Source organism: Hoplias malabaricus, chromosome 17 (genome assembly GCF_029633855.1).
Source record: "Hoplias malabaricus isolate fHopMal1 chromosome 17, fHopMal1.hap1, whole genome shotgun sequence".
Taxonomy (NCBI): domain Eukaryota; kingdom Metazoa; phylum Chordata; class Actinopteri; order Characiformes; family Erythrinidae; genus Hoplias; species Hoplias malabaricus.
The window spans coordinates 14,639,484-14,667,258 of NC_089816.1; the positions used below are offsets into that span (position 1 = coordinate 14,639,484).

The 27,775-nt window shown below is 44.4% G+C and overlaps 2 protein-coding genes across 2 annotated transcripts in view; one reads left to right on the plus strand and one right to left on the minus strand.

The window, feature by feature from the left end:
- Window positions 1-20,915, minus strand: part of zgc:101566 (Transmembrane protein 263-B-like) — a 45,798-nt gene extending 24,883 nt beyond the window's left edge. The window contains exons 1-2 of the mRNA XM_066649781.1: window positions 20,750-20,915; window positions 19,505-19,607 (exon numbers count right to left, since the gene is read on the minus strand). Of these exons, the coding sequence (XP_066505878.1) occupies window positions 19,505-19,607; window positions 20,750-20,755 (109 nt within the window). The 5' untranslated portion in view covers window positions 20,756-20,915. The remainder of the gene's footprint in view (window positions 1-19,504; window positions 19,608-20,749) is intronic.
- A 3,269-nt stretch (window positions 20,916-24,184) lies between these two features.
- guca1g (guanylate cyclase activator 1g) lies at window positions 24,185-27,525 on the plus strand. Its single transcript, XM_066649836.1, has 5 exons — window positions 24,185-24,242; window positions 25,217-25,478; window positions 25,942-26,091; window positions 26,981-27,071; window positions 27,404-27,525. The coding sequence occupies exons 2-5, from the start codon at window positions 25,281-25,283 to the stop codon at window positions 27,523-27,525; spliced, it is 561 nt and encodes a 186-aa protein (XP_066505933.1). The 5' UTR covers window positions 24,185-24,242; window positions 25,217-25,280.
- Window positions 27,526-27,775: the final 250 nt, after the last annotated feature.

Sequence of the window (27,775 nt, forward strand, 5' to 3'; positions counted from 1 at the left end):
CCTGGAATCATTGGGCGTATGGTGGGAATACACCCTGGAGGGGGCACCAGTCCTTCACAGGGCAACACAGACACACACACATTCACTCACACACTCACACCTACGGACACTTTTGAGTCGCCAATCCACCTACCAACGTGTGTTTTTGGACTGTGGGAGGAAACCGGAGCACAGGGAGAACACACCACACTCCTCACAGACAGTCACCTGGAGTAAACACAAGCAGACACAGGGAGAACACACCACACTCCTCACAGACAGTCACCCGGAGGAAACCCACGCAGACACAGGGAGAACACACCACACTCCACACAGACAGTCACCAGGAGGAAACCCACACAGACACAGGGAGAACACACCACACTCCTCACAGTCAGTCACCCGGAGGAAACCCACGCAGACACAGGGAGACACACACCACACTTCTCACAGACAGTCACCCAGAGGAAACCCACACAGACACAGGGAGAAAACACCACACTCCTCACAGGCAGTCACCCGGAGGAAACCCACACAGACACAGGGAGAACACACCACACTTCTCACAGACAGTCACCCGGAGGAAACCCACGCAGACACAGGGAGAACACACCACACTCCTCACAGACAGTCACCCGGAGCGGGAATTGAACCCACAACTTTCTGGTCCCTGGAACTGTGTGACTGCAACACCTACCTGCTGCCCCAGAGGAATCCCACGTAGACACAGGGAGAACACACCACACTCCTCACTGACAGTACCCAGAGGAAACCCACGCAGACACAGGGAGAACACACCACACTCCTCACAGACAGTCACCTGGAGTAAACACAAGCAGACACAGGGAGAACACACCACACTCCTCACAGACAGTCACCCGGAGGAAACCCACGCAGACACAGGGAGAACACACCACACTTCTCACAGACAGTCACCCAGAGGAAACCCACACAGACACAGGGAGAACACACCACACTCCTCACAGGCAGTCACCCGGAGGAAACCCACACAGACACAGGGAGAACACACCACACTTCTCACAGACAGTCACCCGGAGGAAACCCACGCAGACACAGAGAGAACACACCACACTCCTCACAGACAGTCACCCGGAGCGGGAATTGAACCCACAACTTTCTGGTCCCTGGAACTGTGTGACTGCAACACCTACCTGCTGCCCCAGAGGAATCCCACGTAGACACAGGGAGAACACACCACACTCCTCACAGACAGTACCCAGAGGAAACCCACGCAGACACAGGGAGAACACACCACACTCCTCACAGACAGTCACCCGGAGGAAACCCACGCAGACACAGGGAGAACACACCACACTCCTCACAGACAGTCACCCGGAGGAAACCCACGCAGACACAGGGAGAACACACCACACTTCTCACAGACAGTCACCCAGTGGAAACCCACACAGACACAGGGAGAACACACCACACTTCTCACAGACAGTCACCCAGTGGAAACCCACACAGACACAGGGAGAACACACCACACTACTCACAGACAGTCACCTGGAGGAAACCCACACAGACACAGGGAGAACACACCACACTACTCACAGACAGTCACCTGGAGGAAACCCACACAGACACAGGGAGAACACACCACACTCCTCACAGACAGTCACCCGGAGGAAACCCACGCAGACACAGAGAGAACACACCACACTCCTCACAGACAGTCACCCGGAGCGGGAATTGAACCCACAACTTTCTGGTCCCTGGAACTGTGTGACTGCAACACCTACCTGCTGTGCCACCGTGCCACCTTTAGCATCCCCATCTTGGAGCTATAAAAATACACTATACACTAACCGCAAGCCTCCAGAAGGGGGAGCTCTCACTGGCTTTAATCAATAGACTTGCAAAAAACAGCAGTTTATGGGTGAAGTGTATTTTATATTTTTTACCCCTTACCCCTTGTTTTCGAGAGTTACCTTGCTTCTTGGAACTGAGTTACAGGGTGCGGAGGTTAAAGTCTGCAGCCATATCATAGAAGTATTGCTGGACTTTAAGGTAAATTTAAGTCATCATAAGCCTTCAAAACTGTTTGTAAACCCTATATTTCCACCCTTTCCTAACTCTCTGTGATATGAAGCCGAATTCAGATGCATATTCTGCAGCTTTTTGTTTGAAACATCAAGATCCACCTTAAGTGCTTAAAATTTAAGGTGGAACAAGACATTTACTCGCTAACTACAGCTACATCAGTGTACAACTAGTTATGTGTTATTCTTGTGTACATTGAATCTACATTAAACTACATAGCCCCTCCCCCTCTGCCCTTCCCTTCTTTCCGAACAGGAATTGAGACACTACACCCAGACAAAATGGAGGGGTAAGGCTAAGTGGTGAAATGGGATTCACCCCAAGTGTTGGAGCTATTGTCGGAAGACTGTTGGCTCTATTCCTAGGGATGCCTCTGCCAATTCAAAACTGGGAGACAAAGACAGCGCAGTTGGCCTCACTTTCTGGGTGGGTTGGATGACCCTCCCTCTCTGGCCATAACACAAGCAGAGTGCTAACCAGTGCAGGCGTCTGCTGGCTAACATGAAAGGACTAGATAGTCCGTGATCTCTCCAGTGTGTTGATTTGTCCAGTATATGCACTTCATATATGATACCAATAACGGTACATCAATATGACAACAAATAACCTAGTTCTTATTCACTGCAGCCCTCTGTGTACTCATCTTGTGGACCCGCCATTTGCATTGAAAGCAATGTGCTACAACTCATCTGCTGATGAGCTGCGAAGTGTTTTTCCCACCGCAAGCACAAGTCATGCACAAAATAAAGAGCCAAGTCATCTTCCTGGAGATTTGCCGGTGTGCTTAAAGAAAGTTTTCATCTCAAACCTGACCCAAAGGTGCAGAGAGAGAACAGACTGCACGGCTTTACCTTAAAAACACAGCCTCTGAGTGTTTCGGGTAATAGTGCTTATGCTGCTCGATTCCTACCTCTGCCAAACGCGCCTCAATTATCTGAACCTGCACATGTCTGTCCCCATTTAAAATAGAAAGATGCACCCGTACTTCTCACCCACGAAAAAAATAATAATAATAACACAGCAGTGGCAGCTCCGCTGTATCTCCAGTTGTGGTTCTACTCATTAGAAGACAACACACACACGATGCAACACACCCCAACAAACAGTGCAGCATCTGTACGGATGCCCTCATGGGAGAGAGGAGAGAGGGTCATTATGGGGTACACTAACAGAGAGGGAGAGGGAGAGTGAAGGAAGACCGCACTGCGCCGGGAGGAGAGAGGACATGCTGGTAATGGCTTTAAAACTCCCAGAGAAGTACCTCTGACATGGCCTCATTCATCCTTAATAATACAGGGTACAAGGGGAGGTGAGATACTGGAGGAGAGAGAACACAGTACACACACACACACACACACACACACACACACACACACACACACACAGAGCAAGATAAACACAGGAGGTGTCCTTGTGTAAAACTTTCACGAAGAAAGGACCGATTGAAGCGCTCCAAAACTGACTTGGAATAAAGTCTCTTTACAATAACTTACATTTTAAGTAACAAGTTGCCATCTTCTGGACCAGAAGACCACACCACTTCTGCGTTCACCCCTGTCTGAACTGCCATGTTCCTTTAAATGATGATGAGCCGCTCTGTGTTCACCCCGACCCCAAGCGCACAGCAGTGGGACGCGAACCTCTGCTCTTCTGAGAAGTGTTTATACAAGATGTTGGAGCACTGCTGTGAGGATTTGATGTCGTTCCCTCCACAGAACACAGAGCTGTAGACCCCTCTTGCTCGCTCTTGGCATTGGACATGGTGACCTTTGGCTCGTGTGCCGCAGCTGAGCTTTTCTACAGAGATCACAGAAGCCCTGTGAATGCCGCTGTCAGCAGTGCAGAGGCGGTCAGTGATGAAGTGTCATAATTTTCCAGCTCTGGTACAGATGTGTCCCACCACTGTTCAGCCACTTAGCTTTGGGAGGGAAAAATGGGCACAGAGGGAGAGGGGGGGAGGGGATACAGAGAGAGAGAGAGGGGGAGAGAGGGACAGATAGAGAGAGAGGGGGAGAGAGGGACAGATAGAGAGAGAGAGAGAAGGTGGGGAGAGGGTGAGAGGGAGAGGGTGAGAGAGGGACAGAGAGAGAGAGAGAGAGAGAGAGAGAGAGAGAGAGAGAGAGAGAAGGTGGGGAGAGGGTGAGTGAGAGAGGGCGAGAGAGGGACAGAGAGAGGGACAGATAGAGAGAGAGAGAGAGAAGGTGGGGAGAGGGTGAGAGGGAGAGGGTGAGAGAGGGACAGAGAGAGAGAGAGAGAGAGAAGGTGGGGAGAGGGTGAGTGAGAGAGGGCGAGAGAGGCACAGATACAGAGAGAGAAGGTGGGGAGAGGGTGAGTGAGAGAGGGCGAGAGAGGCACAGATACAGAGAGAGAGAGAGCGAGAGTGAGAGAGAAAGAGAGAGAGAGGGCGAGAGAGAAGGTGGGGAGAGGATGAGGGAGAGAGAGAGAGAGAGAGAGAGAAGGTGGGGAGAGGGTGAGAGAGGGACAGATAGAGAGAGAGAGAGAGAGAGAGAGAGAGAGAGAGAGAGAGTGGGGAGAGGGTGAGTGAGAGACAGAGAGAGACAGATAGAGAGAAATAAAGAGAGAGAGAAAAGAAATGGAGGGGGAAAGAGACAAATACAGAGAGAGAGAGAGAAAGAAATACTGGGAATGAGAGATGGAGAAAGAGGGAGAGAAAAAGACTTATAAGGAAGAAAAGAGAGGGAGAGGATAGGAGGAAGAGAGAGAGAGAGAGAGACAGGGAGATACAAAGGGAGATTCAGAGAGAACCTGTCATCTCTGAAAAGACTAGTATGCAAGAGCACGCTCTTGAACCTTCATCGTTATCTCGCCGCCTCTGAGAAACAAAAAAAGTAGCTGTTCCTCCTAGTGATAAAAGCAGTAATTGGACGTGAAGAGCAGCAGAGAGGCGTGCGGCAGAGAGACGGCCTGTTTCTTCTTCAGCTAAATGGTGAGAATTTGATAAACGCTGTTTTCCCTCTTTTTTCAGCAGACAGCGCGTGATTTTTTTCATCGTTTGATCAAAGGCCCTGCGTCGACTCCCTGCATCCGAGCGCGCTCCCAGAGGACGAGTTGCTATCAGACGTGCGAGCGCTCGGCTGGAGTGGGAATAGGCTGCAGTAAAAATAAAGCATGGTCTGTTCTGATGTGATGGCAAGTGTGAGCTCTAACAGCATGCTCAGCGCAAAGGAACAGAAGCTGCTCACATGAAGCCTGTAATTTGCTTCCAATAATTGACGAGTCAGAATTACTCACTCTCAATAACACATTTACTGCGGCCTGAACTCCAGTCACACACACACACTTTTGTTTTTAAACCAAACATGATTGTTATTGTCACTGCACAGCGATGCAACAAAATCGTGCTTCCCTAATTGACCCGTGGCAGTGAAAACACACACACACACACACACACACACACACACACACACAAACACTGGAGACAGTGAGCACACAGGAAGCCAACTCAGAGCCTGGCAAACAGTTGGGGGTTTGGTGTCTTACTCAAGGGCTCATCAGCCATAGATACAAGTTGCTGGTACAATCACTATCGGAGGAACTGACCCGTGACATTCCAGGTCCAAACCCAGTTCTCTAATCTTTAGGCCACCCTTCATTCATTCATTCACTGTCTGTAACCCGTATCCAGTTCAGGGTTGCGGTGGGTCCGGAGTCTACCCGGAATCAATGGGCGGAAGGTGGGAACACACCCTGGGGGGGGGCGCCAGTCCTTCACAGGGCGACACACACTCACACATTCACTCACACACTCACACCTACGGACACTTCAGTCGCCAGTCCACTTACCAATGTGTGTTTTTTGGGGCAGAACACACCAAACAGACCACAGACAGTCACCTAGAGTGGGGCTACAGCCCACAACTCCAGGACCCTGGAGCCCCTACCTGCTGCACCACCGTGCCGCCCAGGGCATAGTTGCCGTGACAACTGTTTGATCTTTTACAAATCAAAACATGATTGTGGTTAATGTTTTTACCACGTTATTTTTAACGTTAGCAAGTGAGGTCAAACACTGCCAATTTGAGTTACACATCTCTGCTGAATAAACAAGAGGTTTCTCCAAAACAATTTTAGAGAATATACAGGGTGGGACTTTTATATTGATACATCTTAATAAAACGGGAATGGTTGGTGATATTAACTTCCTGTTTGTGGCATATTAGTATATGGGAGGGGGAAAACTTTTCAAGATGGGTGGTGACTATGGTGGCCATTTTGAAGTTGGCCATTTTGGATCCAACTCTTGTTTTTTTCCCCCCAATGGGAAGAGGATCATGTGACACATCAAACTTATTGGGAATTTCACAAGAAAAACAATGGTGTGCTTGGTTTTAACGTAACTGTTAAAAGGTTATATAAGGTGTATCCATATTATATAAATTATATATTTATACATTTATATATTAAGGTGTATCCATATAAATGGCCCACCCTGTAGAATAAACAATGTTAACTTTTAATGTAAGATTTACAAGTCAGAATCCCACTCTCTCCTCTGTTTTCTCACTTGGTAAAACACTGCACACAAATAAACTGGGCACAGTGGACCAGGCGACCATTTTCTATTCCCCCATGGCCTAGTTCTGATTCTTGCAGGCCCATTTTAGGGGGTTTCACTGGTGGGCAGAGCTTAGTACTCTCCTCAAACTATTGTTAAAATGCCTGTTTTTTGGACGAGATGGGACAGCCATTGTTGCCCTCATGCACCGATGAGCTCAGCACTCTGCCACCATTTTGAGTCTGAAGCTTAATGTAATAATAATATAAGCATAAATAATATTTACAGGAGGTCCTTGGGTTACGTCAGTCCCGAGTTACGATGTTTCGTGGTTACGACACATCTCCCATTTACTGTACAAAGCCTTGTTTCGACTTAAGTGGTTTTGCGTTGTAAACGTCGTAACGCGAGCTTCGTGTTTGGTGTGCACGGTAAGTGCTTACTGTATGCTATTTACGTACAGTATGTACGTATGTTCCGACTTACACCGAAAATCGGTTTATGATGCGATGTAGGAACGGATCAACGTCGTAAGTCGAGGACCCCCTGTATTTATCTATAGTACGGTTTGCGGCCATGCCAAATATTGGCTTTGATGAAATGATGTGTACAGTTTACTAATGCTTTTTTAAAATCTTGCCATCCCAAAGGCTGCATCTCAAATGGCTCCCTACACCCTACGTAGTGAATTATATCAGTCACAAGTTAAAAGCTTCTATAACCAAGCACTACAACTTTACCTTAATCTTAAATTCTGGGTTACTGTAGGTCAGTGCTGTTTTAATTGGCTTAAAAGTCAGGAAGTGTTCTGACATGTGTCCTGATAATGTATAATAACAACACACACACACCCACACACATCTTTGTCCTTGCCTTTACTACAGAATGAATGGATATCTTGCGTTAGAAGTCAGAGCCCTGGGGGCTTTCGCCTCAGTCTATTCTCACAAATTTCCCAGGCTGGATGCTGGGAGCTCAGGGACACGGTAGATAACAAAGCGGACAGTGAGAGTGCCTGATGTGTATCCACTCTGACACACTCCGAGTCCTGGCTGGGAGTGTGTGTGGCACCTCGGCATGACTGTGCACTTTAATGGATGGGATAGCTGCATGTTCTCTGTGGTTCTGGAAGAGAATGCTGCAAATTTCCCAGGAGCCCACCGCTCCAATTTGAGTCCACTGGCTCTGACTCTGGAGGAAACTGACCATAAACAGTGGGCCACAAAATCCTTGGACAAACAAAAAATGCTGTGACTTTTAAGAGCATAATGTCTACCAAGGTAAAATATACCGTCTGAATGTTTTGAGTGAGTGTATTGTAATGAGTGTTTTGATAATTACAGAAATGATGAGGTTCTGGAACATTGTGTAGTGACAGAACCAACAAGTAGATGGTGCTCAAAATGGGCAGCATTGAAAGTGTGTGTTGCATTTTTTGCAGCAATGTAAAAAAACAATAAAACCAATGTCTTAGATCATGGTTATCGACATTGGTCAGTTATAATCACATCTCCATGCACCCTGGTATCTTATCACATTGGAAGTAGAGGATTTTAAAATGCATAAAGCAATCAGAGGCAGAGGGAGGTCTCTGAAAAACCAAGGTAGATGATATAAGAAATCAGGGTTGGGCCGTATAATGATAACAGCGTATACGTCGATATATAAAATGTGGACAGTATCTCAAAATGAGAGCGATATTTATGATGTGTGTGCTTCAAACTTCTGTTCTGTCTTTAAGAACATGGACAAACATTTTTGTGAATTTAAGTGAGCCACAGGGAGGGGGCGCTTTGGGAGCTCACTGAGTGGAGATGTGACCGTCTGAAAACAGGTGAAGAAAATCAAGCCCGGTAGCAGTGTGAGTTTAGCGCTGAGCTTGGGCTAAGAGATAGGGGAAGAAGGATAAAAACAGACAGAATACTCAGAAGACCCTTCACCCGACTGACAGCTCTGACGCTTTATGCTCTAATTGTGTGTGTTTTGAGCTTCAGTTCGCTGGAAAAACATCTGCTGAACGCCTGTTAGTGCCTGTTAGCGCCTGCTCTGCTTCTAAACAGTGTACAACCGTCTTAATTCGCTTATTTTTTAACTTTTCTCTTCCTCCAGCACAGAGTCACTGAACTTGTTTTTTAGATGTTAAGAAGCCATATGTAGTACACTGTCTATGAAATGTTCTTGCTTCCATTAGCTAAAACCCAACAAACAACAGGTTAGCCCTTAACAATCTAAGCTGTTGTCTCTGAGGGAAAAAATAATAATAGAAGCCCATCATCTACCGCTAGCTCAACACTTCAGTAGCTCATCTGAAGAGGCAGTTTGCTTTACTGAACATGCAAGGACATGTTTAAATATCAATGAGCATTTGTATTAAATTTTAATTATTTGTTCTGTGATTTATCTATTTACATGAGCACAAACAACTATTTCTCTCACGCCTAGAAGATCCAGGCTTTACGGTATCCATCTGAAAGTAATGAGGCTTTTGCATGGGCGTATCTCTGTTTAGAAAAGTGCTGGGGAGAATAACGCAGACCCAAGTGCAGCTGTCTTTTAGATTGGTGTTTCCTTTTAAGAAAGAATGGCCACCTTTATTTTTATGGACTAAAACAAGCAGGTTATTATTGGGATTATTATTATTATTATTGAACAAATGAAGGAAAGACGCTTGCAGAGGAAACACTTTTACCCTCTGATGAACCAGAACTGCAAATCTATTTCTCCTCCCAAACAGAATACAGAGCAGCTGCATGACACAGTTCACGGGAATTAAATACCTGCTCATATTAATCAGAATTAGAGGTGTGTACAGACTAAATATACTGCTCCACAGGGTCCTTGATGTTTTCACAGACTGTTGGGGCAGGTATCTGCAGCAAGCTGTTATAGAAACGTGTATAAAAACGTGGACAAGATCAGCCATTTCAGAAAGCAGAAGTCTCTATAATAAATAACAGCAATAGGTTTTTGGCTACTCTCCATCTGGAGTGTCCTTTCCACTTTTGAAAATAAGAGAGGTGCTTTAAACTGTGGGGGGAGGTGAAAGAACAACTGCTGACTGCAAGGCAATAAGAAAATATGAAAATTAGACGCTTGCTTGGCACTCCTCTCTAACTGGCCGTCATAATGTTCGATAAAAACGTTGACTGTAACACAGAGAGTGCGCTGTGGGCCACTGCAGCCCTCTCGCCCCTTTCCCAGTAATCCATCACCGGCTGCTGCGCTTTGATCAGTGCGTATGCCGATGGGCTGTCCCGTCTGGGGCCTGATGAAAAAACAGCCAAAGCCGAAACACAGGTGGACACAGCATCGGCAACTTCGTCCAGCTGACAGGCCATCCATCATACTTTCACACAACATCACACTCACACTCTCTCTCTCTCTCTCACTCTCTCACACACACACACACACACACACACACACACACACACACACACACACACACACACACACACACACACACATGCACTGGATCTGTCAGAATGATGGAACAGCTCACACAGCCCCCAGCAAACAGGACAACGGCAGAAAAAGTCAATAAAGATTCATTTTGTCCTATTAATAACTCCTGGCTGATTCTACTGACTTACAAAGTACCCTCCAGCAGCTACTTTCAGGGGAGAAAAGAAAGTTCATCACCAAAACGAGCTAATTTATCTTGTAGCTTTCACAACTGAAGGTTAAAAAAAGCACTTCTCTAATTATTGAAACCATTTGTTTTAGTGTGCTTCCATCCTTAATCTGATCAGCTTAGACCGTGGTTCCAAAATGGGGGCTACCTGACTCCAGTTCAGAGTTGCGGTGGGTCCAAAGCCTACCTCGAATCACTGGGCACAAGGCGGGAATACTCCCTGGAGAGGACGCCAGTCCTTAACATGGCAGCACACACACTCTACGGACACTTTTGAGTCACCAATCCACCTACCAACATGTGTTTTTGGACTGTGGGAGGAAACCAGAGAACCTGGAGGAAACCCACGCAGACACATGGGGAACACACCAACTCCTCACAGACAGTCACCCGGAGCGGGAATCGAACCCACAACCTCCAGGACCCTGGAGCTGTGTGACTGCAACACTACCTGCTGCACCACCGTGCCGCCCTATGGATTTATTTATTTTTTTTAATTATGGGAGTATATGGGCACACCTGGAGAACACACCAAATTCATCACAGTTACCCAAGGCTCCATTTGGTGAATATTAAGACCCTAGTACAGACCTTTTCAAACCGACAAAAATACATTTCCATCTGTTTGTTGTTTTGTGCTGTTTTTTCTTGCACTTTAAAGCAGGGATTCCCAAACTATTTTCTTCCTCCTGACTCACACTAGAGCAGCTTTCGTCATTTTTCCATCCAAGGTGCAAGGACTGGCTCTGCATTCCACATCTGTTGTAAACACATGCTTCATTTGTTATTAATAGAAAACAAGATCAGAGCATTTTAACATATAGCAGCTGCCAAATGCATAGACAACATGACGTACCTGCTATTTAAATCAACCTTACAAATATCCAACACTACTCAGACATTCTGAATGGTGTATATACTTCCTGCAGACTAATAATCACATAATATTGATATATAAAGTTAAGCTAAGTGCTAAGAGCTGCATGCAGAGAGTAACTAACAAAGAAAGAAAGCTAATGGGCTTCTGTTAGCTTATAGCAGCATAATGCTGTTCTGTTTAATGTGGTGATTTCAGATTTCTGGAGCTATAAAGCTAACATAGCTAGCAAACAGCAAAACATATATGTATGGCTACTGTTTAGCCTTGTGCTAACTGCAAACCTTAATCATTGTTGAGTTATTTAGTATTTTGAGGCTGCTTTTACAGATACATTTTTTGTGAGGTACTTCCATTTTTTAATATTTAGCAGTAAAATACAGCATTGAGACTGAGATTATTAACAACTTGACATGGTTTAAGGTTAAGGTTATTTACGTATGCAGTTAGCATGATACTAATTGCTGAGGTAAAGGCTTCAAATAGTATTTTGCTCAACTTAAAACCTAAAGAAGCAATGTTTAGACACCAAACATGTATTAGCACATTAGCACTGTGTCTGCGTGGGTTTCCTCCGGGTGACTGTCTGTGAGGAGTGTGGTGTGTTCTCCCTGTGTCTGCGTGGGTTTCCTCCGGGTGACTGTCTGTGAGGAGTGTGGTGTGTTCTCCCTGTGTCTGCGTGGGTTTCCTCCGGGTGACTGTCTGTGAGGAGTGTGGTGTGTTCTCCCTGTGTCTGCGTGGGTTTCCTCTGGGTGACTGTCTGTGAGGAGTGTGCAGTGTTCTCCCTGTTTCTGCGTGGGTTTCTTCTGGGTGACTGTCTGTGAGGAGTGTGGTGTAGGCTCCAGGTAGGCTCTGGACCCACCACGACCCTGAACTGGATATGGGTTACAGATAACAAATGAATGAGAATGAATGAATGAATGAAATCCATGCTGGTGAGTGGCCTGGCTGTGCACAATGCCCAAAGATGTGAGTGACTGGGTGAGCGTGTGAGGCCCTGTGATGGGCTTGTGCCATAGCATGTCTTACTGCGGTACACTCTGTGATTCGGGGAGTGTTTTGGACAAACCTAAACAGGGTAAAGCAGTTAAAGAAAACAAATGAATTTCATGCACTCACCCAGTCTCACACTGTGGCCAATTTCACAGAGCCAATCCACCTACTAACATGCATTTTGGAAGGTGAGAAGACCCTCCACGGGAGCACCCAGGGGAAACACACCACATTTCTCATGAGATGAGGATTGAACCCACAACCCTGGGACCCTGGGGCTGTATGGTAGTGACACTACACACAGCGCCACCATGCCACCAGGTGTTAGAACAGCACTCTATAAACTCCTACATTGTTCTGACTTCCATTCTTTTAAAAACGGCTTTGTGTAACAGTGAAACCTGAGACTGTGATAAACCTACAACTCCGTTCCCTATTCTCTGTCTCTGAAAGCAATGAAGAGGGAGTGTAGAGTGTAGGAGCAGCATGTCTGTGTGGATTAGATACAAGATAAACCTGAGCTGGAATCGCTACAGAAATGTACACCACACCCGTTAACGTTTCTATTATGAACAAGTGTCTACAAACATTAACTGGTGGAATGTACGTTTCTGTTGAGTTTTTTCCCCTTCCATTGCTGCTGTAACAGCCTGTTCTTGTCTGGAAAGGCTTTACACTAAATGTTGGATGTTGGGATTATTTGATGGCACTGAACCACAAAAACCTTAGTGAGGTCACTTCATCAACAAGATATTGGCGTGTGCTCTGTCCATCCAGAGAATGTAAATTCACTGCTACTCAGCTCAAAGCACGGAGTGCGGCTAACGTAAGTGCCGGTGTAGCTGCTGCGTTAGAGCATCCCAGTTAATTTCATGCATCTTTACGGTGATTATACACACAGCATGTGCAAAACTGAACATCTGTTTCCACAATACGTACACTGTAAAAAATTGCTGTAAATTTACAGCGAGTCTGCTACAGTATTTTACTGTAAATCACAGTATTTACAGTAAATTATTGTATTATTCAATTACAGTAATATGCTGTAAATTTGAAATACAGTAGTGTTCCTGTAAAAATACGGTAAATGGCTGGGAACTCTGCTGCCAGTATTTTACTGTAAAATTTACAAGAAATTTTTTTACAGTGTACCACTTGAAGTAGCTGAACTCCCTAATCATAGACAATATGTTCAAATGTTTGAAAGCTACATATCTCAGTGCTCTGTGATTATTGTGCATCCTCAGCATTTTAAGATCAGGTCGTGGCAATTCGACATCGACCAATGACTTGACCGTTTGTCACGTCCCATGAAGAAACGAAGAAATGAAAAATCATTCATGGCTGATCACCAAGACCTGTGCATTGAAGTCACAGGAAGTGAAAAGCGACACTTCTTCTACAGATGCACTCTGTGATCTAATCTTCTTGCTGAATAATCACTGATGCGAAAAAAAAGTCTTCATGAGCACACTATTAGAGGTTCCACATTAAGCGAGAGAGACTTGTTGGCTATAAAGGCTGCACCTGCACACTGACGCCCGCTCCTTTTCACTCAGGAAAAAAAAGATGTACTTTATTGAGCGATGAAAAACAGTCGGTTTGGAGGATTTTCAGGATCAGAGAAAAGAACAGGTGCAAAATCTACACCACTAACACTGCTCCAAGTGCCCTGCCCCAGCCTCATCCACCCACAACACTCTGGCTCTCTCTCACACAAACACAGAGAGAGACAGAGAGAGACATATATCACTGTGCAAAATTCTCAGAGGTCTCTCTGAAGTCGCTGCTAATTCAGCACAAGCAAACAGACGTGGTGTTAGTGTGTTAGTGCGAATGTTGCTTTGCCACGAGTGGATAAACCATGTGTCCACTCACTGTCCACTCTGTGAGACACTCCTCCCTCGTTGGTCCACCTTGTAGATGTAAAGTCAGAGACAGTAGCTCATCTGTCGCTGCACAGTGTGTGTCGGTCGTCCTCTAGTCCTTCATCAGTGACACAGGACGCTGTCGGCTGGATGTTTTTGGTCGGTGGACTGTTCTCAGGGGTTTACAACTCCAGCAGCTGCTGCTGTGCCTGATCCACTCCAACTGCACTAACACACCACCATTACATGAGTGCCACTGCAGCAGTGAGGATGATCCACCACCCAAATCTTAGCCAAAAGGCTAACAAAGAAGCAAAGCAACAGATTGGCTGCAGTCTGTAATTGTAGAACTGCACAGTGCCCCTGGAGAATGGACAGTGAGTGTAGAAACAAGGAGGTGGCTTTAACTTTACGTTATGGCTAATATATAGGTAGATATAGACTCTACAAAAACATATCTACACAGCTCTCAAATAGACCAACACACACACACACACACACACACACACACACACAGTAGTGAAACTTGCTATTCATATCTCCACGTCTCCACAGCTCCATTAACATGTGGCTACGTTTCACCCTGCAGTGACCCCAGAACACCACCTGCAACGAGGGAATGGATTCTGTACCGCAAGAAAACACACAACTTTACAACAAGCTCAAACAGCCTCATCCCTACAGTTTTCACATAGGCGTATGTCCCCACTGTGTTCTTGTACAACAGCAGTGAAAACAAAGGGCTCCAACAACACTACTGTGAATATATTGGTATTTTTTGAGATGGTGATATGCGCTGCAATATACCGAAACCACCCCGGTGAATGTGTTACCACAGTATTAGCCACTGGTTACCGTTTACTTCCATTCAATTATTCATTTACTCTGCCATCATTTTTACTGTGGTCAGTTTCAGCTCTACAGCGCCCCCTCTGGCAGCATTCAGTTTTAGCTTAAACCAGCAGGGTGCAGTTACTCAGACACAGAGTAACACTATATTCAAAGTGTTGCAGCATCATTTCAGCCATGCAACTGTTACATAACCGCTGTCTGATAGCAACTGTGGCCCTAACCCAAATTGAAATTTCCATTAAATTACAGTTATGTAATAAACACAGTGCATTATTTACTTTATATTCAGAAAGACGCATGAACCCTGGACAAAACAGTCCTCCACAGTGTTGTGCCTATAGCCAGTGACTAAAAGAAAAAAAAACAAAAGCCCAGCGCATGGTGCAGCACAGCACAGCACTAATTTGGGATCTGCAATAAAGACGGTAGCTAGAGCCAGAGGGGCCAGACGGTAGCATTACACAATCACCTGCACTGCACTGAATCCTGTGTGATGCGTACAGGCGCTACGTCTGCGTTCTGTGCTTTCATTACGTCTGACTGCTCACTGGTTTGTTTGTCTGTAAATCCGTGTGAGAAAATAGGACAATTAGCATGACATTAGCAGGGGAGCGCAGAAAGCCCAGGAGTGTGAGAAAGCATCTTTTTCATTATCAATAATGAATTAAAACCGGGTTGATTCAAGCGTCAGCGTCTCCAAAAAGAAAGAGAATGCTTAACAGGAAGCATCAGACCTCTCAAGAAGTGTACGGTGCCTTTGCAGAGTGATGGAGGGAGAGAGAGAGGGAGGGAGAGAGAGGGAGAGAGAGGAAAAGAGAGAGAGAGAGAGAGAAAGAGAAAGAAAAAGAGAGAGAGAAAGAGAGAGAGAGGGAGAGAGAGGGAGAGAAAGAGAGAGAGAGAGAGAGAGAGAGAGAGAGGGAGAGAAAGAGAAAGGGGGAGAGAGAGGGAGGGAGAGAGAGAGGAAGAGAGCAAGAGAGAGAGAGGGAGAAAGAGAGGGAGAGAGAGGTAGAGAGAGAGAGAGAGAGGGAGAGAAAGAGAGAGGGAGAGAGAGAGAGAGCGCGAGAGAGAGAGAGAGTGCGAGAGAGAGAGAGAGAGAGGAAGAGAGCGAGAGAGAGAGAGAGAGAGAGAGAGAGAGAGAGAGAGAGAGAGAGAGAGAGAGAGAGAGCGAGAGAGAGGCTGGGCTAAATAAAAATAACTGGGTTTCTTTGTAAGGCCCAAGGAGAGTGGGATCAAACAGAAAGGAACAGACGCTCTATTCTGATATTCCATTTCATGTGTTATCTTGACAGAACCAGGTTTATTATCTGAAAAGTTCAGCCTCAAAGGAGCCTAATAAATGTGATCTTAAACAGGTTAACGTGATTATCTCGAGAGCCGAAGGTATTCCTGATCCCCCGGGCCTTCACAAAGACATGCGCGCCATTCTGCTTAAATCAAAGGCTTTGAATCAGTGTGAGCTTTGTTTGAAATCGGATGCAAAAGAATGGTACCCTGGTCTAACTTAACCAAGCTCTGCCTGGGAGTGCTCTGTTCAGGGAACTGTACGTTGTGGTGACCTCCTCAGACCAACGCTGCCCTCTTGTGTACAACACTGACACCACAAACCACTGGAGGGACCACAGCAGTGCATCCACCTTCAACGAGACGGACCTAACGGACCGCTCTAGAGGAGACATGGACATGCACAGGTGCTGATCGTTCAGACCCGTTTTTAAACACTGTGTCCACTCACTGTCCTCGTAAGGTCAGAGACAGTAGTTCATCTGTCGCGGCACAGTGTGTGTCGATCGCCCTCTAGGCCTTCATCAGTGGACACAGGACGCTGTCGGCTGGATGGTTTTGGTCGGTGGACCGTTCTTAGGTTTAAAAACTCCAGCAGCACTGCTGTGTCTGATCCAGTTGCACCGGCACAACACACACTAACACACCACCACCACGTCAGTGTCACTGCAGCGCTGAGAATGATCCATCACCACATCACACCTGCTCTGTGGGGGCCCTGACCATTGATGAATAGGGTTACAAGAGATAAAGAAAGTATGCAGAGCAACAGGTGGATTACAGTCTGTGGAAGCCACAAACAATATATAACTTTCAGTAAATGAATCCAAGTCAGGTGTAAAGTGTCTGAACTTAATCTACTTCTTTTTAGTATTCGGCAGAACTTCTCATGTTGTTACTATGGTTACGCATCCTGATTTTCATGGGAGATGAACGAGACCAGCACATTTAGTGTCGACCAATAAACATGCCACTTTATAATGAGACAATCCAAATACTTCGCTGCAAAAATCACAATAACTTCCAGGATATAAAAGAGAGAAAAGCACAGATGGGTTTAACGTCTCGTCACCATCTGTGCATCTGTTGTGTCTCCGTAACTTCACACGGGGGGCTTGGGGTGCACACAGATCACAGGAACAATGCCCCCTGTTGGCCGAACCAACACTAAGCCCATCAAGATTTCCTCAGACGTCTTTCATCCAGGTACGGGCCAGGTCCAAAAGTGCTTAGGTTCTGGTGTTCAGGTGCTATGGCTGCAGGCAGCTGAGCCAGTATTATTCCCAACCTGTGCTGTTTAGTGCAGTAATAAACCATACGACCTGCAATAACAAGATTCAAGAAACTGCCAAACGCATAAAAGGCTTCTGATGTTAATGAAGAGCTTAGCTTTGTTGAAGCAGAGAGACTACATCTGCATTAAAAGAATCATGTACAAATAATAAAATATATTACACTATTGCAGTTAAATCCTAGAAAAAGTTAAATGCCACTGACATTGTTCTACACATCTGACATCTTTTTGTGCATCAAGGAGGAATGACCCCAGAGTAGCTTCAGCAAAGGCCAAGAGCTGGAGGCTGTATATAGCACCCTCTCTGAAGGAGTCTCTAAACTATGATGAAGTAATAAAGCCCTCTACAGACCACTGGGCTGTATTACATCTGCAGGCCAGCACACTATATGAGCTCAGACTGGTTTATGTGGTAATAGGGTTTATTACTGCAGCAAATAGTACAAGCGAGGAACTGTAGTAGGGGCAGCCTAAAGATCATTACCAAAAATGATCCAGAGTAACCCATCCATCCATTCATTATCTGGAAGCGCTTATCCAGTTCAGGGTCACGGTGGGTCCAGAGCCTACCTGGAATCATTGGGCGCAAGACGCAGGGAGAACACACCACACTCCTCACAGACAGTCACCCGGAGGAAACCCACGCAGACACAGGGAGAACACACCACACTCCTCACAGACAGTCACCCGGAGGAAACCTACGCAGACACAGGGAGAACACACCACACTCCTCACAGACAGTCACCCGGAGGAAACCCACGCAGACACAGGGAGAACACACCACACTCCTCACAGACAGTCACCCGGAGGAAACCCACGCAGACACAGGGAGAACACACCACACTCCTCACAGACAGTCACCCGGAGGAAACCTACGCAGACACAGGGAGAACACACCACACTCCTCACAGACAGTCACCCGGAGGAAACCTACGCAGACACAGGGAGAACACACCACACTCCTCACAGACAGTCACAGAGCGGGAATCGAACCCACAACCTACAGGTCCCTGGAGCTGTGTGACTGCGACACTCCCTGCTGCGCCACCGTGCCGCCCCTGAGAGTAACCCATTTACTAAAACTGAACACACAGCTATAACAGCAGTGACTACATACCATCTCCTCACCCTATATATCACTACTTTAAAATAAGACTGCACATGTTTATGAATGGTTTAAAACCGGTTAATCCGGGGGTTATCAAATAGGTTGTAAACACCTTAAAAGGTCATAAACAGTCATTTGTAACACAGAGGTAGAACGACGACAGTGACCTCTTTTTTTTGTCTAATACTGACAATGTCAAGATTACTAATAAGATAAGACCTGAGAATGTGAATTTAGTCATTTCATGTGTTAAGGTGCACCACATTCTCATCAATGTCTAAAAAAAGACATCCTATCATTGGTTGAGTGATTCGACTTGGTGACTTATTAACAGCTACGTGCTGAAGCCGACAGACTTAACGTCAACTGAGAGATGAGACAAATTGAGGTCAGTATCTGGCATGAGCTGAGGTTTAACAGTGCACATGGATGTGGGTTCACTATTTGGCAAATAGCAGGTCACTGTTCCAATGATTATTGTAAACCATTTATAAACCTTTTCAAGTTTAGTCTGATTCTTAAGTGGTAATGATTATTTTTCACAGCTAGTACCCTTAACCAGGTAACTTAAACCCAAAGTCAAGCTTAACCAATAAAAGGAGAGGAATAAAACGTTCCTATTGGACGAGCTACCTGGCTAACATTCTTGTCTGAAAAAACATTTTATAAACTATATTTAAAGCCATAACTTTATCTAACTTCTTATAAACTTAGTGTAGTTTTGCCTACCTTCATTTTTTACAGTTAAATATTTTTTCGATATTTTTTTGATCAAAAAATGACATTTTAAGCTGTACAGCTCAATTCATTTATACACTGTATATAGGTTTCACTTCACTAGAGGACACACAGTCCAAAGGAAGCATTACACATAAGAACAATAACAGCCTTGTAAAAAAATACCAATATGATTTATTAATTATTTATTTCGAGCTGCTTAAAAACCCCTGGCCTGCAGCGAAGTTTCTGGGACACTGTCAGGATTAAGGTTGGACATAGAACAATCATATCCAACCTTTCTGGAAACAAGGCTTCACTCACCCTCCGGTGGTTCTTCACGCAAGTAAGGTGGCAGTTCGTCCTCATTGGGGTCTGCTGGGGATGGAGTGCCTTCCTCTATGACGTCAGCCTCTGAACTGGGACTCTGAGGAGTTATTAGGACACCAGTTAATGGTTAAAATGAATATTAGGGTTGAAACATTTGGGGAAAATATCAAATTGCAATTTTTCTGATAAATCTTGCGATTCAAAGGGAACTTGTACAAGTGTGGGGAAAGGCTGTTCTCCAGTTTGTTTATGTTCAGAAGCACCACAACTTTTAAGGCATAACAGTGTGTTTAAGGGGGTCGGGGGGGAATAATGATGCATTTGTTTATACTTGGCTGAAATTGAAGTTGAATTTGTATTCATTATTTTGATATTATTCATATATTTTTTGAAATCCTCCAGAATGCCGTTCCTCTGCTGTGAGCAGAGTGAAGAAGCCTAGCATACCCGACCGTGACCCTTTGTTTTGTTTTTTTTACCCATTTACAGACACTGGGGCTTTGTAAACACATTTAACCGGTTTTCATCACACAGACAGACTGGAGAGATCCTAAAAATGTCTCAAAAACTGTTTAAGAACAGTTAATTTCTATAAACAAATGTCTAAGCCTGTTTTTAAAACCAAGAAACCTAGGTTTAAATTAGAGCCCTGGACGTAGAGCACCAGACTGTCATTCAGTTGTGGTTACATACATGTGTTTGATATAAGCTAAATGTCCTCATTTTTAAGTTAAGACAACTATCTTGATAATGCAGGCTATGTCCCTGTGCACTAGCGGAGTTGGAGGGTGTGGGTAGGAGTGGGGTTTTGGAGATTTACTAATAGTAAGATATTGATAATGTACTATCAGTATGAATTCATTAAAGACTCAATGCTTAGTAAAGGATCGTGCACAGGATTGTGATATAGATGTTTTAACACTGCAATACGTTTTATGAAATGATAGGAGGGTAATAAACGCCAATAATTATCACTACACGATTTGACAGACTGCGTGAAAGAGGTGTATTTTATCTCCCTGTGTCAACAGGGTATACGATATCTCCATCCCAGAGTACAGTAAACAAGCACGTTCCTCGCGTAAATGACCCAAAATCAGCACACTGCTGAAGGACATGTTCTAGTCTTCCAGGTTCCTGCAGATACAGGAAGACATCTGAGCGGCTGAGACTCTCAGTAACGCAGGGGATCAGAGAGGAGCCCCGGACAAAAACAAAAACAAACCCCCAGTCACTCACCTTCATGTCTGCCGCAGGGCTCCGTGTCTCTGTACTGCCTTTTAGCGCCTCTAAACCCGCACTGGACTGAGCTGAACACGGCTCAGTCGCATGCAAAACGCACTCTTTGCTTTATATTAAAATACTGAATTTGAAGTCGTGCTGTGTTTCTGCAGCTGAATGTGAGAGGAAGTGACGTTTGGGATGTTTACGGATTGTTGTGCAGGTTTAAGATGGAGCGCAGCTGTCTGACGCTAGAGGGCGCCACTCCACAACTTTCTACCCATAACCGTAGTCCAGAATCTGACATGAGGCACAAACACCACAACAGGCTAAACATACACCAGTCAGCCACAAGATTAAAACCAGTAACAGACAAGTGAGGTGGATAGCTTTGGTAATCTCGTTACGAGGGCACTGTCAAATGGTGGCCACAAGTCAACACTCAGTTGACGTATTTGAAGCAGATAAAACAGGTAACTACCACGAGCCAAACTGAAATAGCCATATTTCATTGGAGTTCAGGAATGCCTGAGCTCCAATGGGGATCCCTCAGGAAGAACCGGTGGAAGCTACCTGGGGCAGAATGGCCTGGGCTTCTTTGTTCACCCTGTTGCCACAGCAACCATGAAATGGACAAAGCAGAAAAGATAATGTTGATAATGTTTTGGTCAGAGCTTCTCCAATACAACAGTTCTTATGGGGTGCTACCAGTATACACTGATTAGAACCTATCAAAAAAGGAAGGGCAACTGAAGGTCAAGGGAGTGGTGGTTAACCTCTCTGGTTCAATCTCATAGATAAGCTGTGGGGTCAGAACAAATGGGCTCACCTTCGCCCCCCACATTCATTAATGAGTCTTTGGGGCCTATGACCGTGTGGTTGGTTCTCTGGCAGTTTTGGAGACACTCTGACCAGAACATTATGACCATCATGGATTGGCCCTTGTCAAAGTGGTTCAGAACCTTACATTCCTCCAGTGGTTCCGAAATGTTCTCTGCAATGTTCCCCCTTTTATAGATGAGAATATATATATCTCCCACCACTATGACATACACCTAGAGGTCTTTTGCTTCCAGACTCCACTGGAATTTATTTTAAAGGGAACATATTATACCCCTCTCTAAGTTAGAATAGGTCTATAGGCCATACAAAACATGTTCATTCATTTCTTTGCACAAAATCACTCACATAAAGAGAGCTCACCAGCTCGATTCTTGTCAGATTCAGTATTTTCAGAATTCTCAGCATTTGCATTTTATGCAAATTAGCTGTTGCTGGCCACACCCCACCCACTTGTAAAACTAACGGAACAATCTTCAAATAATCTAGTGGGTGGGGCTCTGATGGGGGGTGACAGCTGAAGAGTGGTTCCATTGTGGTTCTACACAAATTGTCTTATTGTGACATCACAATATCCAAATGGCTTGTAGAGACGTATGATTCCTGACACCAATGCCTTTCCACTGACTCCCAGAAAATGGATGGATTTTCTTTTTTTTTTTTTTTTTTGCACTTGGAGTGTTTATAGGAGCAATAGAGACCCAAGTGGAAAAACAAAAGCATGCAAAATTAGAATCTTCTTTTTGAACATTAAATAAATGAGTAAACTGATAAATCACCGTTACAGAAGAATTATTACAAGGGAAATGGATTATATATCTCACTTTTTGGGTAGCACTGCTGTTGTCCATTTGCCCCTCTTCCAGCACAATAACTTCAAGAGCAGAGCATTCATTGGCTGCCTGAACTGTCCAACCCCTCAACAGGTGCCACTGTATCAATATTAATTTTATTCTTATTGCCAGGCGTTTGTATTAATCTTGTTGCTAATCAGCATATTCAAATAAAGAAGTTTAGTAGGCCTCAAGTCAAGAAAATAATGACGTTATATATGGTGTGTCCCAAAATTTATACCACCACACTAAATAGTATATATTAATAATAGTGTATTGTGGTTATAGGCTTAATCATTACAGCAGTATATAAAACATAAAAATATGCAGTTTTGGATGCTGTTACACTGTTCTCAAGAGAATGTCACACTGTATAGACTGACTTTATTCACATCTTCAACATCTATTTATAGAGACATCTTGATAAATAATTCATTTATTATCTGTAACCGCTTATCCAGTTCAGGGTCATGGTGGGTCCAGAGCCTACCTGGAATCATTGGGCACAAGGCAGGAATACACCCTGGAGGGGGCGCCAGTTCTTCACAGGGCAACACACACATTCACTCACACAAACACATACGGACATGAGTTGCCAATCCACCTACCAACGTGTGTTTTTGGACTGTGAGAGGAAACTGAAGAACCCGGAGGAAACCCACGCAGACACAGGGAGAACACACCACACTCCTCACAGACAGTCACCAGGAGAAAACCCATGCAGACACAGGGAGAACACACCACACTCCTCACAGACAGTCACCCGGAGGAAACCCACACAGACACAGGGAGAACATACCACATTCCTCACAGAGAGTAACCCAGAGGAAACCCACACAGACACAGGGAGAACACACCACGCTCCTCACAGACAGTCACCCGGAGGAAACAAATTTTTTTAATTCAAAATAAGTGTACATGGATAAAAGACTAAAATATATATGAGGTACTTATGCCTTCATATTAAAGTAACAGGTTATGATATTGGTGCTTCTATTGTGAAGTTGTTATTTATAGGTGCTGTAATGCTATGGTACCCTCCTCCTACCTGTAGACCTTAGACTATTGAAGTCCCAGCTATATCCTTCTTTATGTAAAGAGGGATTATGGCCTGGTGTTAGACGGAGGATTAGAGTGGGAATTATATGAGAAGCAGCAGGGTCTTCGGAAAAGCCGCAGGACTACAGAGCCGCATGCATTTTGAACTATCACACCCTTGGATAAGTCCATATCTACAGAGTGAAGTAACAGTGGAAAATAAATAATATCAATAAACTTATATGAGGTTAATCTGTGCTGATTTATTCATTTCTAGTCTAAAGGACCATTAAGTTATTATTATTTTTTTTTATGTTCTCTTTTTCTATTCCCAAAGTACATTTTCCAGGGATATCTTCACACTTCAAAATAAAAGACCTATTTTAAAATGTTCTATTTTGTGTCTGAGTAAGGGTTTCTTGAGAGCACCACATCCTTTCAGACCCATAAACACGTGTTATCTCTTCACAGCAGAGATCTTGTGAAACTGTGGAGCTAAATTTACTCCTGTTTCTCAAAGAGGAAAGGCTTTTAGAAGTGTTTCTCTGATGGTGATGTTTGTGATGATCTACCATGGTTGTTAGGACTCCCATTTTCTCAGTGTCTTTTATATTATTTTTGTTTAATTCCAGTTTCGGGTAGTCACTTTCCGAATTATGTTGTGACTCTCTTTATCCCAGAGCAGGGATCAGCTGGCCAACTGGAAACAATGATGTCTGCCGTAGGGGTGAGATTGGTTTAGTATTTACATGCCGCCAAGGTCACACTGAGCCTCCTGGGAAAGGGAGGTTGTGACAGAGGTAAGCAGCTGAGAAGTTTAAGTGCTGTTAACTGCTTATGACTGGTTGGTGTGGGTGGAGCCTGTATATATTTCAGTATGAACTTCAGACTTCATAATTACACACAATCAGGAAAACAAGCATTGTTTCAGCTACACTGAAACTGATTCCATTGTTTACACTTTGTAAACATTGCTGTAAATTTACAGCAAGTCTGCTACAGTATTTTATTGTAAATCGCAGTATTTACAGTAAATTATTGTATTACTCAATTATAGTAATATGCTGTAAATTTGAAATACAGTAGTGTTCCTGTAAAAATACAGTAAATGGCTGGGAACTCTGCTGCCAGTATTTTACTGTAAAATTTACAAGAATTTTTTTTTGCAGTGTACTCAAATGTAACTATGTGAAATAAACAATTAATAACGTTATCATGATTCCGGGCAGGCTCCGGACCCACCGTGACCCTGAAATGGATAAGCGGTTACCGTACATTCCATGTTTTGTATTTTTATTAATAATTAATTTAAAAGTGGTTTACAGTCTTGTGGCTGCTGTTATGAGACTAAGGTATTTCTGGAGCTGGTCTAAAGAAGGAGGTGAAGACGCTAAAGTTCAGGCTGGGTAATGAATGATGGTGGTGAGCTGCTGGACTCAGGATCAGGAACTAAATGAGATTTAGAAGAAATCTAAAAATACCAGTGTGACCGGCCCAGCTCTATTCTCTCCTGGTTGTAAAAGAAGAAGATTAGGTCAGTTGGCTGGTGGTGGGAGGCTGGTGCCATAGGAATGTGACTCTGTGGATTCCTAAATGGAATATTTGGCATTTTGTTGGAGTTATAATCGCTGGATAATTGCTGCATTTGGCTTTAATTACCTTCGAATTTTGCCAGAGTTCAGTTGGAATTCTGCTGGAATTATATTGACTTTTTTTTTTTAGATTTTTCCTATTCTTTGCAATTCTGCTGGAATTCTTCTGGATGTTTTTTCAGGACTATGTCGCTGGACTGTTGTGGCTGACAGAGCAGTGAGCAGGACCCGAGCTGATGTCTGAGGATGGGTCAGACTCAGAGCGACTGTGAGGAGGAAGTGGACCTGGCTCAGATTCAGTCTCTCTATGCGGCCTTCATGAATGAGTGTCCCAGCGGAGCGTTGCACCTCCACGAATTCCGCAAGATCTTCGGCGTGCGGAGATCCTCTGAGGAGGAGGCTCTGTATTTGGAGTGTATATTTAAATCATTCGACAGAAACAAGGTCTGCATCATTGTTCTGTGTTAAAAATGGATTTGTACATATCATTAGTCATCAGTTCTAAGGCTTGTTACCTGCTCATTACCTGCTCTACATTCATTACATTATCTTTAGTAGTTACTGGAAACCTCATAGTCACTGAAACATTCATTTCAATTACTGAATGGTTCCTAATGATCTTGTGGCTATATTAAATGATTCAGCTGTTAAAATGACTCAGAAATGAACGACACTACGAAACTAATGTGTTGAACTGATTGATATGGGTTTAGTTCTTGTTACGTAAAGCATGATAACATTGTAATCAACATTTCAGTGATTAATATTAATTTTCCAGTATCAAGCCTTTTTTTACACAGTATGTCCATGAACTCATTACCTGAATTACTGAATTAACTACAGTGGAGCGCATTCAGAGAACCAGAACTCAAAAATAATACATTAAAATGTCTGTGTGCATTTTCAGGACAATGTACTAGACTTCATGGAGTTTGTGGCAGCTGTGCACTTGGTGCTCAGAGGGAAACTGGAAGACAGGCTCAGGTGGTCCTTTAAAGTCTACGACAAAGACGAGAACGGCAAACTGGACAGGAACGAAGTCAAGCATATCATTACAGTAAGAGAAATACTGTTTTTAATGTGAACTGCTCAGGTTTAGAGACATGTATAGAGTCAGTGTTGCTGATAGGAAACAAACATCTAAAGAGTTTGAAGCCTCTGACAGCTCCCTCCCTGAAAGCTATTCCGTGAAATAGTGTGTGACACTGTCCACAGGTGTGAGTGTGTGAGTGACTGGGTGAGTGTGTGACACTGTCCACAGGTGGGAATGTGAGAGTGACTGGGTGAGTGTGTGTGATACTGTCCACAGGTGTGAGTGTGTGAGTGACTGGGTGAGTGTGTTACACTGTCCACAGGTGTGAGTGTGTGAGTGACTGGGTGAGTGTGTTACACTGTCCACAGGTGTGAGTGTGTGAGTGACTGGGTGAGTGTATGAAACTGTCCACAGGTGTGTGTGTGTGTGTGTGTGTGTGTGTGTGAGTGACTGGGTGAGTGTGTTTGATACTGTCCACAGGTGTGAGTGTGTGAGTGACTGGGTGAGTGTGTTACACTGTCCACAGGTGTGAGTGTGTGAGTGACTGGGTGAGTGTATGAAACTTTCCACAGGTGTGTGTGTGTGTGAGTGACTGGGTGAGTGTGTTTGATACTGTCCACAGGTGTGAGTGTGTGAGTGACTGGGTGAGTGTGTGTGATACTGTCCACAGGTGTGAGTGTGTGAGTGACTGGGTAAGTGTGTGATACTGTCCACAGGTGTGAGTGTGTGAGTGACTGGGTGAGTGTGTGTGATACTGTCCACAGGTGTGAGTGTTTGAGTTTCATTTATAAAGCATTAAATATCACATGTTTGTATTACATTACATTACATCATTTTGAATCACTTTAAATGACTTTACTGTGTCCTCATACTTTTCTGTTGTTAACTGTGAGGTATGGACTGTTGTTCACAGATCATATGCAAAATTAAGAAACTGAACACAGAGATGACGCCCAGCGAAGTGTGTGACAAGATATTCGAGCTCGTGGATCAGAATAAAGACGGTAAATCTAAGTGTATTGACGTCTGTGGAGTGGTGTCTGTGATCCAGAACTAATCGTCTCACATACTTCAGTACTTCAGTGCTTCTGTTTGAATACTGTCAAAACTAAACAACGTGCCTCATGTCTGTTAGATAAGCTCCATCCTGGGCACACTTTCATTATGTAATGACTGAAACAGAGCAGTATTTGAAGTCTGGAGGTACACAATAGCTTTAGTATTGTGTATTGTGTACACAATAGGCATGAGTATTCAGTGCTTCACGTCAATGACTATCCGTGTGCTGTGATGAAGTTGTCTTAAGAGTCATAATAAACCCTCTGTCTTCTCACAGGTCAGATATCGCTGACCGAGTTCATCGAGGGGGCTCAGAAAGACGAGTGGATCATGCAGCTGCTCAAACTGGACGTGGACGCCAGCGGCTGGTTCAGAGAGAACTGGAGGAAAAAGACTTGACAGCAGTTGAGAACTTCACTCTGCCCTGAGATTGTTTCTGAAGACCCCAGTGTGTGGAGTCTTTGGGGAGGTGGTCCAGAAACTGAGCCTGTTTGAATGGAATGGGGGTCTGTTCCTTACTTGTCTGCTGTTTACAGATGAACTGAAGTCAAGCAGAGAGCTCTGTATGGACATGGACTGCAAATGTATCAATGGAATTCTTTCGTCCTAAAGGTTGCAGGAACTGGAATATGGCATCATAACAACAACG

Excerpts from the sequence above, each read along its gene's own strand:
- guca1g (XM_066649836.1), top strand. The coding sequence starts at position 25,281 with ATGGGTCAGACTCAGAGCGACTGTGAGGAGGAAGTGGACCTGGCTCAG. Across the intron at positions 25,479-25,941 it reads AATCATTCGACAGAAACAAG|GACAATGTACTAGACTTCAT; the intron begins GTCTGCATCATT and ends GTGCATTTTCAG. Across the intron at positions 27,072-27,403 it reads CGTGGATCAGAATAAAGACG|GTCAGATATCGCTGACCGAG; the intron begins GTAAATCTAAGT and ends GTCTTCTCACAG.